This window comes from Suricata suricatta, chromosome 10 (genome assembly GCF_006229205.1).
Source record: "Suricata suricatta isolate VVHF042 chromosome 10, meerkat_22Aug2017_6uvM2_HiC, whole genome shotgun sequence".
NCBI lineage: Eukaryota > Metazoa > Chordata > Mammalia > Carnivora > Herpestidae > Suricata > Suricata suricatta.
In genome coordinates, this window is record NC_043709.1 from 70,460,694 (window position 1) to 70,472,835 (window position 12,142).

The 12,142-nt window shown below is 37.6% G+C and overlaps 1 protein-coding gene across 5 annotated transcripts in view; it reads left to right on the forward strand.

The window, feature by feature from the left end:
• YAF2 (YY1 associated factor 2) overlaps positions 1 to 12,142 on the forward strand; it is a 73,909-nt gene that overhangs the window by 45,543 nt on the left and 16,224 nt on the right. Inside the window, exon 1 of one of the 5 annotated variants that reach the window (XM_029953544.1) lies at positions 9,953 to 10,064. The exons of the other annotated variants lie outside the window; for them this stretch is intronic. Within the exon in view, the coding sequence (XP_029809404.1) occupies positions 10,033 to 10,064 (32 nt within the window). The 5' untranslated portion in view covers positions 9,953 to 10,032. Of the gene's footprint in view, positions 1 to 9,952; positions 10,065 to 12,142 lie in introns of those variants that run through there. 5 annotated transcript variants of the gene reach the window in all.

The window sequence follows — 12,142 nt, forward strand, 5'->3', positions numbered from 1 at the left end:
TAATTTGTAGTCATTGTTGGTCTGTATTAACTCAGCAGTGTTTTTTTAGTAAATTATATTTATTTGTGGCCTGTCAAACAAAAATTTCTACACATAGCTTCCATTTGTTAGTACATATTTTATGTGACATTAAAAAGGTAGTCTTCTCAAGTTTCTTTTTATTTATCTCCTTTGGGGAGCCTAATATACTTCTGTTCCTTTGTTTTGTTGATTAACACAAAGTGTTACTTTAGTTTCAGGTATACATCATAGCAATTCCACAAATCTGTATTTTTGCTGTTCTCAGTACAAATGTAGCTACCGTCTGTCACCATATAAGGCTATATTCCCTATGCTGTACCTTTTATCCCTGTGATTTATTCCACTACTGGAAGCCTGTATTTCCCACTCCCCTTCACCTACTTTGCCCAACCCCCTACCCTCATCCCCTAAGAGAAGCTGGGAGTTTACTTGTGTTTGGTTGAGAAGTAATGAGAATAGAGGAACATTTGTCCTTTCTAGATTAGGACTCTCTCTTCATAAGCAGAAAACTCTTTTGTATTCCTTTCCTCTCTTTAGGTGAGCCTCTTTTTGTTGCATGTTTCTTGATATTTCCTGTTAAACCTTAACTTTCCCTTTTCGGTTATTTTGGAATATACCGTTATGACCTTTTTATTAATTCTGAAGTAATTCAGTTCACTTCTCTACAAACCAAGTTGTTTACTTACTGGTTTGTGACATAATTTTACTGACTAAGCCATATCTGTCTTAGCAAACATGAATGTTTATTCAGAATAGTATTTTTCTAAGAAATATGGTATTTCTTAGATATATATATGGTATTTCTTAAATATATATATGGTATAAACTTCATATATAGCCATTGATCCAAATTTTGGAGAACTTTATGAAGGCTAAATTAAATCTTCTGTTAGCAGATAAAACATAATTGTTAATTTTTGACTCTTAATTGTGAAAATGTAATATTAATATCTAATATATATGTTACAGGCATATAAAATGTAATACATACTATGATCATAAGGAAGTAGACTAGCAGTGATTAGTACTATTAGATTTTAAATTTAGAGTATATTTCTAATTATAGCTGTCTTTAAAAGAACATTTTTAAGGGCACATGGGTGGCTTAGTCAGTTAGGCATCTGACTTCAAGCTCAGGTCATGATCTCATGGTTTGTAGGTTCTCAAGCCCCATGCCAGGCTCTGTACTCACTTCAAAGCCTAGACCCTGCTTCAGTTTTTGTGTCTCCCTCTCTACCTCTCCCCTGCTTGTGCTCGTGCATGCTCTCTTGTTCTCTCTCTCAAAAATAAACATAAAGGGACGCCTGGGTGGTTCAGTCAGTTAAGTGCCTGTCTTCAGTCATGATCTCGCGGGTCCGTGAGTTCAAGCCCTGTGTCAGGCCCTGTGCTGATGGCTCAGAGCCTAGAGCCTGCTTCAGATTCTGTGTCTCCCTCTCTCTCTGCCCATCCCCCTCTGTCTCTCTCTCTCAAAAATATATAAACATTTAAAAAAAACTTTTAAATTAAAAAACTTTAAACATTTTAAAAATTAGAATGAAATTTGTGATTACAAGCATCTTAAATTAAGTAGAAAAAAATCTAAAGAAAATGACAAAAGTAAATTCTATGAGATTTCATAATTTATTAAACCAACCAGTTTTGCTCAAGATTTGTGTTCTAACACTTTCAAAATTAAATGTAACCAATGTTATTTTGAAAGAATGTGCTACTTAATAATATATACATTATTGATCCTGTTGTTTGTTTTGAACTGATTATTTGTACATGAATTATCAACAAAAAGTGCTTATACTAGGTTAATTTTCCTCTGATAGTGTGGTTTTGCCTACCTTTCCTGTCTAGCATATACCCTCAGTTAATATTTATGAAATTTCATTTGATATTAATAATAGCTTAAGAAACATAACCAGGAAAGTAAAATTTTTAAGGAGTTTGTATCTGCTACAAATATGTTATATGTAATTTTATAATATATAATGTGTATAACATTTAACAGATCATGTATAGATAATATGTGCATATGTGCACACATATACGCCCTGACATATATATGTACACAAGGCCAAATAGCAAACTTTAAATCTGTTTCTGCTATTGTGGCATCATCATGCCTCTAATTATCCAGCCCTAAACCTTGATGTCTCAAGGCCTCCTCCTCTCTGTCTCAAGAGCCCCAAATCCAATTAGACTTCTGAGTATTTTTCTTCATATTCTTTCACATAGCCCATTTAAACCCCAGAGCCCTACTTCAGATACTTACGTCTCTCTCTCTCTCTCTCTCTCTCACCATTGTAATAATTTCATATTGGTTTCCTTATATCAAATCTGACCCTGATGCCCTTTCATTATCTGCAGTAGAGATTAAAAAATGGATTCTGTTTTTTAAACTTTTTATTTATTAAATAACATTTCAAACACATGCAAAAGTAGAACACCATATGGATTGAACTTGTGATAGATAGCTCCCTATTCCTTCAACATGAAATCCAGACTTTAGGCAACTTAATATATAAATCAGAATTTTCTATATCCTGGTTCCAACTTGCCTTTCCAGCTTTGTTTTCTATTATAATGTCAGTGTTCTAGCAATACTAGGTTACTTACTAATTAGGGGCTTCTGAAAATGCTCTGGAAATTCCATGCATCCTCTTCACACTGTGACTGCTCATAGTGCTCTATCTTCATTGCCCTTCTTTTCAGCCCCATGTGTGGAAACTCTGCAGTTTAACATGCAATTTAAGTACAAGCTCTTCAGGAAGGCTTCTCTGACATTTTTCATTTCCACTCTGACTCTCCCAGTTGTAGTGTTTCCTACCTCTCATATTTATTCAACAAATATTTACTGCGAGTATACTATGTTCTAGGCCATTATTGGATTCCTCACATCTGTTTCTCCTACGATAATAGAGGTTCCATGATGTTAGGAACCATATTGTCTTCATTTTTTAGATACTGTGCATTTAGTACACACACCTTCAGTTATTTTCAAGTAAATTATTCTATAATAAAATTATATGAATACTTTGAAAGTTTCTGTTTTTATATCAAAAAGTAAAACATGTTTTAAAAGTGTAGAAAATAGAGGGGGCACCTGGGTGGCTCAGTCAGTTAAGCCTCCAACTTCGGCTCAGGTCAGATCTCACGTTCGTGGGTTCGAGCCCCGCATCGGGCTCTGTGCTGGCAGCCAGCTCAGAGCCTGGAGCCTGCTTCCGGCTCTGTGTCTCCTTCTCTCTCTGCCCCTCCCCCTCTCATGCTCTCTCTCTCTCTCTCTCTCTCTCTCTCTCTCTCTCTCTGTATCAAAAATAAATAAATAAAAACATAAAAAAAATAAAAAAAAAGAAATTGCTTGTTAAAAGTGTAGAAAACAGAGATAAGGACAAAGAAGAAAATTAAAATCATCTCAGAAACCTAGAGATAGGGGCGCCTGGGTGGCTCAGTTGGTTAAGTGGCTGACTCTGGATTTCAGCTCAGGTCATGATCTCATGGTTCGTGAGTTCAAGCCCCACATTGGGCTCGAGTGGACGTTGTGGAGCCTGCTTGGGACTGACTCTCTTTCTCTTTCTCTCTCTCTGCCCTTCCCTGCTCTCTCATTCTCTCAAAATAAATAAAAAACAAAAAAAATGATAGCCTAAAACACCTAGAAATGATAGCCTAAAACATTTTGAACATTTTGCATTGATGTATTCTATTTATTTATTTTTTTACTTATTTTTTTAATGTTTATTTGAGAGAGAGAGACAGAGCACAATCAGGGGAGGGGTAGAGAAGAGAGGGAGACACAGAATCCAAAGTAGGCTCCAGGCTCTGCGCTATCAGCACAGGGCCTGACACGGGGCTTGACCTCAGGAACCGCAAGATCACGACCTGAGCTGAAGTTGGAGGTTTAACTTACTGAGCCACCCAGGTGCTCCTATTCTATTCATTTTTTAATTATCTGTATTCTCATTCTGCTCCCTCTTTGTCTCATCTGTGCTCCTCTCCATACCAGAAACCACTCTTTTCACATGGATTTTTGGCAACAGATTATATATTTCTGTTTAACAAACTATCCCAAAACATTTTCTCAGTTTCTGTGAGTCAAGAATTTGCAGCAGCTTAGCTTAATTGTTCTGACTCAGGGTTTTTCATGAGGTTGCAATTAAGATGTCACATGAGGCTGCAGTCATCTGAAGGCTTGACTCAGCTACAGCATCTGCTTCCAAGATGGCGTAGTCACACTGGCTGTTGTTGGCAGCAGGCCTTAGTTCCTTGCTATTGGTACTTCTCCATAGGCCTGCTTCAGTGTCCTGATGACATAACAGTTGGCTTCTCCCAGATTGAGTGATCCAAGAGTGGGCAGGATAGAAGTCACTGTGAATTTTATGACCTAGCCTCAAAAATCCTACTTTGTGATTTCTGCAGTGTCCTCCTGGTTACACACATCAACACTGTTCATTGTGGGGGGAGACTATACAAGGGTATAAATGGCAAGAGATGTGAGGCTCATCAGGACATCTTCAAGGCTAATGCCGGTTGTCTGTCTCTATTCTAGAATTGAGCAGCACAGAGGCGAAATAAAGAAGTGAAGTAGCTTTTAGTTTTTTCCAGATTGGGAGTTTAGAGTGTAGCATTGCCATTTTATTTCAAAATGACAAAGAATATAGGGCACCTGGATAGCTCAGTTGGTTAACCTTCTGACTTAGGCTCAGGTCATGATCTAGTGGTTCGTGAGTTCGAGCCCAACCTGCAGTCTCTCTGCTGACAGCTCGGAGCCTACAGGCTGCTTCAGACTCCGTCTCTCTCTCTCTCTCTCTCTTTGCCCCTACCCAACTCACACTCTGTCTCTCTCTCTCAAAAATAAACATTAAAAAAAATAGACTTTACAAAATGACAAAGTATGAGAGACTTAAACTCTTATAAGGATGCTTTCCAAAATCAAATTTTAGTGGTGTCTTCACAAATTATTAGCTTTCAGATTTTTCATATATTCAATTATCTGAAGAACTTCAAACATAAATAATAGTTTATTATTAATCTTTAATAATACTTACGTATAACACAACCGTGTTAAGATGTTTTCATGTTTACAACTTTCACTCCTCACAACATTGCTTCTCACTGACAAATGAGATTTTAAGTGTCAGAGTAGGATTGCGCTCCAGGCAGTCTTATTTCAGAACCAAGCTCCTAAACTATGCCATTGAATTGCAATCTTTCAGTATCCTTGGAACACAGAGGATATAGAAGTATACCACAACTTCATGTAAATTAAAAAGACTTAGGGTATCTGGGTGGCATCTTATTGAACATCAACTCTTGATTTTGGCTCAGGTTATGATCGCAGAGTCATGGGATCAAGCCCCACATAGGACTCTGTGCTGAGCATGGAGCCTGCTTAAGATTCTCTTTCTCTCTCTCTCTCTTTCTCTGCCCCTTTCTCCTGCTCCTCCTCTCTCTAAAAATAAAACATAAAAATAAAGGGTGCTGGGTGCTCAGTCGGTTAAAGGTCTTTCTTTTGATCTCAGCTCAGGTTACGATCCTAGGGTTCATGAAATTGGGTCCTGCATAGGGATCCCCTGCTTGGGATTCTCTCTTTCTCTCCCTCTCTCCTTGCCCCTCCCTCTCAAAATAAAAAAATAAAACATTAAGAAAAAAATTTTTTAAACTTAAAATAATTAAAATAGTATTAAAAATAGTTATATATAATAAGTCACATCTGTGAAAAAGATGTTGTTTACTAAGTTCCCTATAGAGCTCATGAACTTGAACTATAAATCAGCTTCTCTATATTGTATGTTTTTCTTCCTGCCCTTAATTTCTGCAGACTTAAAATTATAGTTTGCTCAAATGGTAACAAGCAATGGCTTATTCACATAATTCTGGATATTCAGATTGAATGTGACCGTAAATTATAGATAATTTCTTAGGCTATTTCTTATACTCTCAGATTCTTGATGACCATTGACTCCCTACAATGTTGAGTGTAAATAATACATATCGAGGCAGTTACAAATGCAATACTCATTAGTTTCATGGTTAATCTGAGTTGGAAAGTCAGTCTCTTGGTGCTCAACCCTATACACACTATTTGGCTTTTTCTTAAACTAAAATTAAATTTACTGTATTGCACCATAGGTCAACATATTCATGCTATTTAAGATGCTAAAGATATTGCTCAGATATGCATATTACTTGAGCAAGTGTTAGAAATCACAAATAGGATCATTTCAGATGTTATTGTGTCTTGAGGAAATGTAAACACTTTTTTCTGCAACAGTTTATGTTAATGTAGAAAATATATTCAGTATTTTATATGTGTAGAAAAGATACTATCATTCTGATAACAATGAATCAAAATTGAGAGTTGTTGTATTTTTGATTGCTAGCTATATACATTGAGGTCTAAAGCAACATATGGATTAGGCAATTGATCATAACCTGTTTTATTAACATAAAGCTTCATATGTATACAAATAGCTGGTATTCTGTCAATACTGATCCCAGCCCACCTTGTGTGTAGTTCATAGTTTTTAATATAGTTTCACTCTACTGGCAGTACCTTTTCTGTAGCTTGGTATGTCAATGATAAATCAGTCATTGATCACTTCTCTATCAGGTGGATTGTGATATAACAGGAACTGATTGATATTTTTTCACATTTGTGGTTCTAACTGTAAAGCAAAAAATCTGCTAGTATTAACTCTTCTACATCATATGCTATTAATATTATATATTGCCCAGCTATACCATTTATTGAAATGAGGTTTGTGCCTTCTGCTTTCTCATCAAACATGTCATCAACTTTATGAATGTATTTTTTAAAGTTTCTCTTTATGTTTTTGCTCTTATGAATGATGCCTCTGTGGTTTTAGACTTCCCTGTTTCCGGTGACAGAATGAATCAGTTTTACACTGAAGACTGTATTTCACTCTTGTTTTGTAAAATCTTACTTGGTTTGCCAATAATTTTGAAGATTATTCAAAAGCTTTGATGCTTCATACCACTTTTTGACAAAGGAATATATTATGGTCACTAGAGGCAAAAGAATGCTGGTTTGTTAAAGCCAGTTTTTAGGGGCGCCTGGGCAGCTCAGTCGGTTAAGCATCCGACATTGGCTCAGGTCATGATCTCCTAGTCCATGAGTTCAAGCCGGGCGGCTGAGAGCCTGGAGCCTGCTTTAGATTCTGTATCTCCCTCTCTCTCTCTCTCTGCCCCTCCCGCGCTCATGCTCGCTGTCTCTCTCTCTATCTCTCAAAAATAAACAAACATTAAAAAAATTAAAAAAAAATAAAACCAGTTTTTAGATATTTGTCAGTACACTTTCCTTTTCCAGGTACTTGTGCACACATTAACACTTGCAGATTCACTTACCCTAATCACTCTGATTGACATTCTGTGTTCTGTTGAAGTTTCACTCAGTGTTTACATCATTACTTTGAATTTCGGTATTTCTGGAATCATTTTTATCTCTGCTTTTATAAGTTTGGAGTGTTACAAAATAACAGGATTTCTGTGAAAAATCATAATTGATCTTTTTAAATTTGTGATTATTGCTTGATTGACTGATAGGGCCCACAGTGGTACACAGACCATGCTTTGGGAATGTTGTGCTAAACTCTTCTAAGAGCACAGGAATTAACAGGTCTGGTGGTAAAAGTAGAGGAGAGGTAAAATGAAAGGAGCAGTACTACTGTCTGGTGATGACTTTGAAAGTCAGTATCTTACCCTCACTGGACCAAGAAACAGAGGAAAGGTATTGGGGCAAAGGAATAAGGAGAGACAACACACAGTAAATTGTGCAACGGGAATAACTGACAGCACAGAATAAAGGTGAACACTACAGAGGAGTGAAGAAATACCAAGTAGAACAGCTGTATGAGGATATTAAGTGAAGGACATAGCAAGTATTTACTTTAGTAACTTCAAGCATGGGACAGCTTGTCCTACACTGAAGGTGTTATGATCTGATGGGTGACTTGTAGTCCATTGGTGAGCTAAGTCAGTACCATAACTTCTGTGCCATATGTAAAGATTCAGTGGTGTATCAAAGAAACTTTCCTCCAGGATGGACAGACACTAGATTTTCTATAACATATGGCATCTTATTACTTGGAATGTTAGTGGGTGTCAGTACATATATATTAATTATGTATTGGTGCATAACAAATTCCCTCAAAACTTAGCTGCTTAAAACAACAAGCATTAATTACCTCACAGTTTCTGCCAGTCAGGAATCTGGGTGCAACTCAAGTGGGTCCTCTGATCCAAGGTCTCTCACAGGCCGCAGTCATCGCCAGGCATGTCTGGGGGAGGAATTGCTCCCAGGCTCACTTAGGTGACTGTTGGCAGGCCTCAGTTCCTCACTGACCTGTTGACCAGAGGCTTCCCCTGTTCTTTGTCATGTGAGACACTCTTCAGGGAATTCACAACAAGGCAAGAGTGTGAGCAAGATGGAAGCTCGAGTTTTCTAGCAACCTAATTTTGGAAGTAGCATCAATTAATTTTGCTATATTCTGTTGGTTATAAGCACTTTATTAGATCCAGCCTACTCACAGGGAGGTGATTGCCTGACATAATTGCCTGCCATTTTCATGAATGAAGGAAAAGAAGGAAACTTAGGAAAAATAGCTTGTTCCAATAAGTCTTCATAAATATAGGTTGCAAGAATGGAAAGTGAGCCATAAGTAAAAGAGAGAAAATTAATCTCTAGGTAAGACTTGTTTTAGCTAAAAATAGACCTATTTTGATCAGTAAGTATGCTATCCATATCATATATGGACATATAAGCTCATAACATCATAAGAGAAAGGCTTGGAAAATATGAGTGGTGTTTTCTACAGACTTTAAATCAAATAACATCTTTTAATATTGCCAGTGTCTGGATTTAGAAAAAGAAGAGCATCTAAATTTGATGTTTTTTAGTCATTGGTTCTCAGCTTTCCGTGCATGTTGGTGGCATCACCTCGGAAACTGAAAAAGCAAGCCAAAAAAGGATACCTGGGCTCTAACCCAAGCTAAGTAAATCAGAGCCCCAAAAGGCAGGGCTCAGACAGGGATATATTGCTTTTAAGAGCTCATCAGGAGATTACAATGTGTGGTCAGGGTTAGTTAGGAACCATACTGATTTTTTTTATATATAGTTTACTGTCAAGTTGGTTTCCATATAACACCCAGTGCTTATCTCAACAAGTGCCCTCCTCCATGCCCATCACCTATTACCCATTTTCCTCTCTATATTGATTTAAAATATATTTTTAATGTTTTTTATTTATTTTTGAGAGGCAGAGAGAGACAGCACTAGCAGGGGAGGGTCAGAGAGAGAGGGAGATAATCTGAAGCAGGCTCCAGGCTCTGAGCTAGCTGTCAGCACAGAGCCTGACACAGGGCTCAAACCCACGAACTATGAAATCATGACCTGAGCTGAAGCTGGACGCTTAACTGACTGAGCCACCCAGGGCCCACCCCCCTTTGTTTTTAATTGAAATATAGTTGACATTCATGTCAGGTTTATAACATAGTGATTCAACAGTTATATACAGTTGCAAATGCTTACTACCCTAAGTGTAATTACTATCTGTCACATAGTTATTATATTATTGACTATATTCCCTATGCTATACTTTTCATCCTTGTGAATTACTTATTTTATAACTGGTAGTACAAGTGATTTCTTTTTAACATTTATTCATTTTTGAGAGAGAGAGAGAGAGAGTGTGTGTGTGTGTGTGTGTGTGTGTGTGTGTGTGTGTGAGCATTAGTTGGGGAGAAGACAAGAGAGAGGGAGACATAGAATCCAAAGCAGGCTCCAGGCTCTGAGCTGTCAGCCCAGAGCCCTATGCAGGGCTCGAAATCACAAACCATGAGATCATAATCTAAGCCGAAGTGGGACACTTAACTGACTGAGACACTGACAGATGTCCCTAAGTAGTTCTTAATGGTAGGGTTCAAGTATGTACTCTTTCTCTGGTTTCACATAAATTGAAAAGGAGATAATTTTATGAAGAAACTGTCTTCATTCAACACGTGTCCAGTATGTCCATAGCACTTGTGGGAGCTAAAAAACTGTAGGTAGTTTAAAAATGGAAGTAAGCTATATTTTCATTATATAGTTATATGTGTATTTAATATGATTATCTGACACAGTCTATAGAGTTTCAGTGAGGGGAGAGATATATATAGACTAGAGTAAATAAAGAAGGGTTTTTGGAAAACATAGGATTCAGGATGCATTAGGAAAGTACAAGTTGAGATATAGTAACTTGCTTTACTGGAGAGATCCAGATCTTGGAGTCTGATTTGGAGGGATCTAACAGTATAGCCAGCACTTTTATCTCATTCTGCAGGCCAGTGACTGTATAAGAGGAGCAGCTGAGAAGCTTTGAAAAATACCAGGTTTATCCTGAGGATGTTAATTGGGTTGGTCTCAGTGGGGCCCAAGTATTGTAATTTTTATTAGACTCCCTGTGATGCTAATGTGTAACCAGGGTTGGAAAAATTGCCTTAGGATCACTTAGGATCCCTGGAAATTTTTGAGTAGGAGGATTTAACATTCACCTATCCATTAAAAACACATTGGGTATTTTTGTTTTTTATTCCACAGGCAAAATGTCCCCTTTTACGATTATGGGGGTGATAGCTTATCTTCTTTTCTGGGGGGAAGACAGACAATAAACTAATAATATATAACATGGTAAGTAGAAACACGTGCTTTGAAGAAAAGAAAGCATACTGAGAGGTACAGAGTAATTGGCAGAGTGGGGAGCAGAGTTGGAGAGGGGAGTGTTATTTTATTTCAGGTTAGGAAAGACTTAACTGACAGCTGGCATTTGAGCAGACACCTGGAATAAGTGAGGGAGTTGAGTAAGTAGAGGGGAATAATAAGTAGGTGAAATCCTCAGGCAGGAGTAGAGGTTGAATATTATGGACTAAATTGTGTCCCCTCCCCCTAAATTTATATGTTGAAGTCCTAATCCCCAGTTTGACTATATTTGGAGATAGGGCTTTTAGGATGTAAATCAGGTTAAATGAGGTCATAAAGATTGGTGAAAGGTGTGATGGGATTGGTGGCTTTACAAGAAGAGGAAAAGAGTGATCTCTCTTCTTTCTCTACTATGTGAGGACACAGAAAGAGGCTCTCTGCGAACCAGAAGGAGAGCTCTCACCAGAAGCCATACCCTGCTGGACCTTGATCTTGGACTTTGTAGCTTCCAGAACTGTGAGAAAATAAATTTCTGTTGTTTAAGCCGCATGGTCTACAGTATCTGTTGTGGCATTCCAAGCCGACTGAGACACAGGAACAGAGGGGCCTCCAGGGGAGATTAAAGAAGATGAGGTGGAGGGAGAGACTGAATCATGTAGGGTTGCAGACTAGGGCAAGAATTTTAGATTTTATTCTCAATTGCCGTATGCTCTGATTGCCGGAGTGTAACAAGGGAAGGGGTTTGGATGGGAAGAGAAATCAGTGAATGGTTTTAAGCAGAGGAGTTATATAATTTGAATGATGTAATTTGATTTATATCTGGAATGATGACTTGGCTGCTTTGTGAGAGGCAAGCAGTTGAAGAATCAGGGGCAGGATGTTACAAGGGTGGCATCAGTGGGGTTGGTGAGAAATCCAGTTCTAGGTCTATTTGGAAGATAGAATAGAAAGGATTTGCTGGTAAGTTAGATATGAGTGTGAGAGAAGGTGGAGAATGAATACTGCTACCATGTGTTTGGTCTGAGCAACTGGAAAAAATGGAGCTTATTTACTAAGATAGGAAGACTGTGAGAGACGAGAAGCATGGAAGGGAGGAATCAGAAATAGTGTTGAAGTGAAGATGTTAAATAGGTTATGTAAGTCTAGGGTTTCAGGAAGACATTTGGATTGGTGATACAAATCTTGGAGTACCGCTTTATAGTTCAGTTGTTCTCAACTGTGGATGCATTGATTTATCTCAGGACGGGGGCATTTTTTAATTTGATTAGCAGGTTAAACATTTTTAAAAACTGCTTTTATTGAGGTATAATTGACATGCGGTATACTGCACACAATTAAAATGTACAATTTGGTAAGTTTTGATGTATGAATATACCTATGAAACCATCACCACAATTAAGATAGTGAACATGCCCATCATCACCAGAAATTTCTTTGTACATT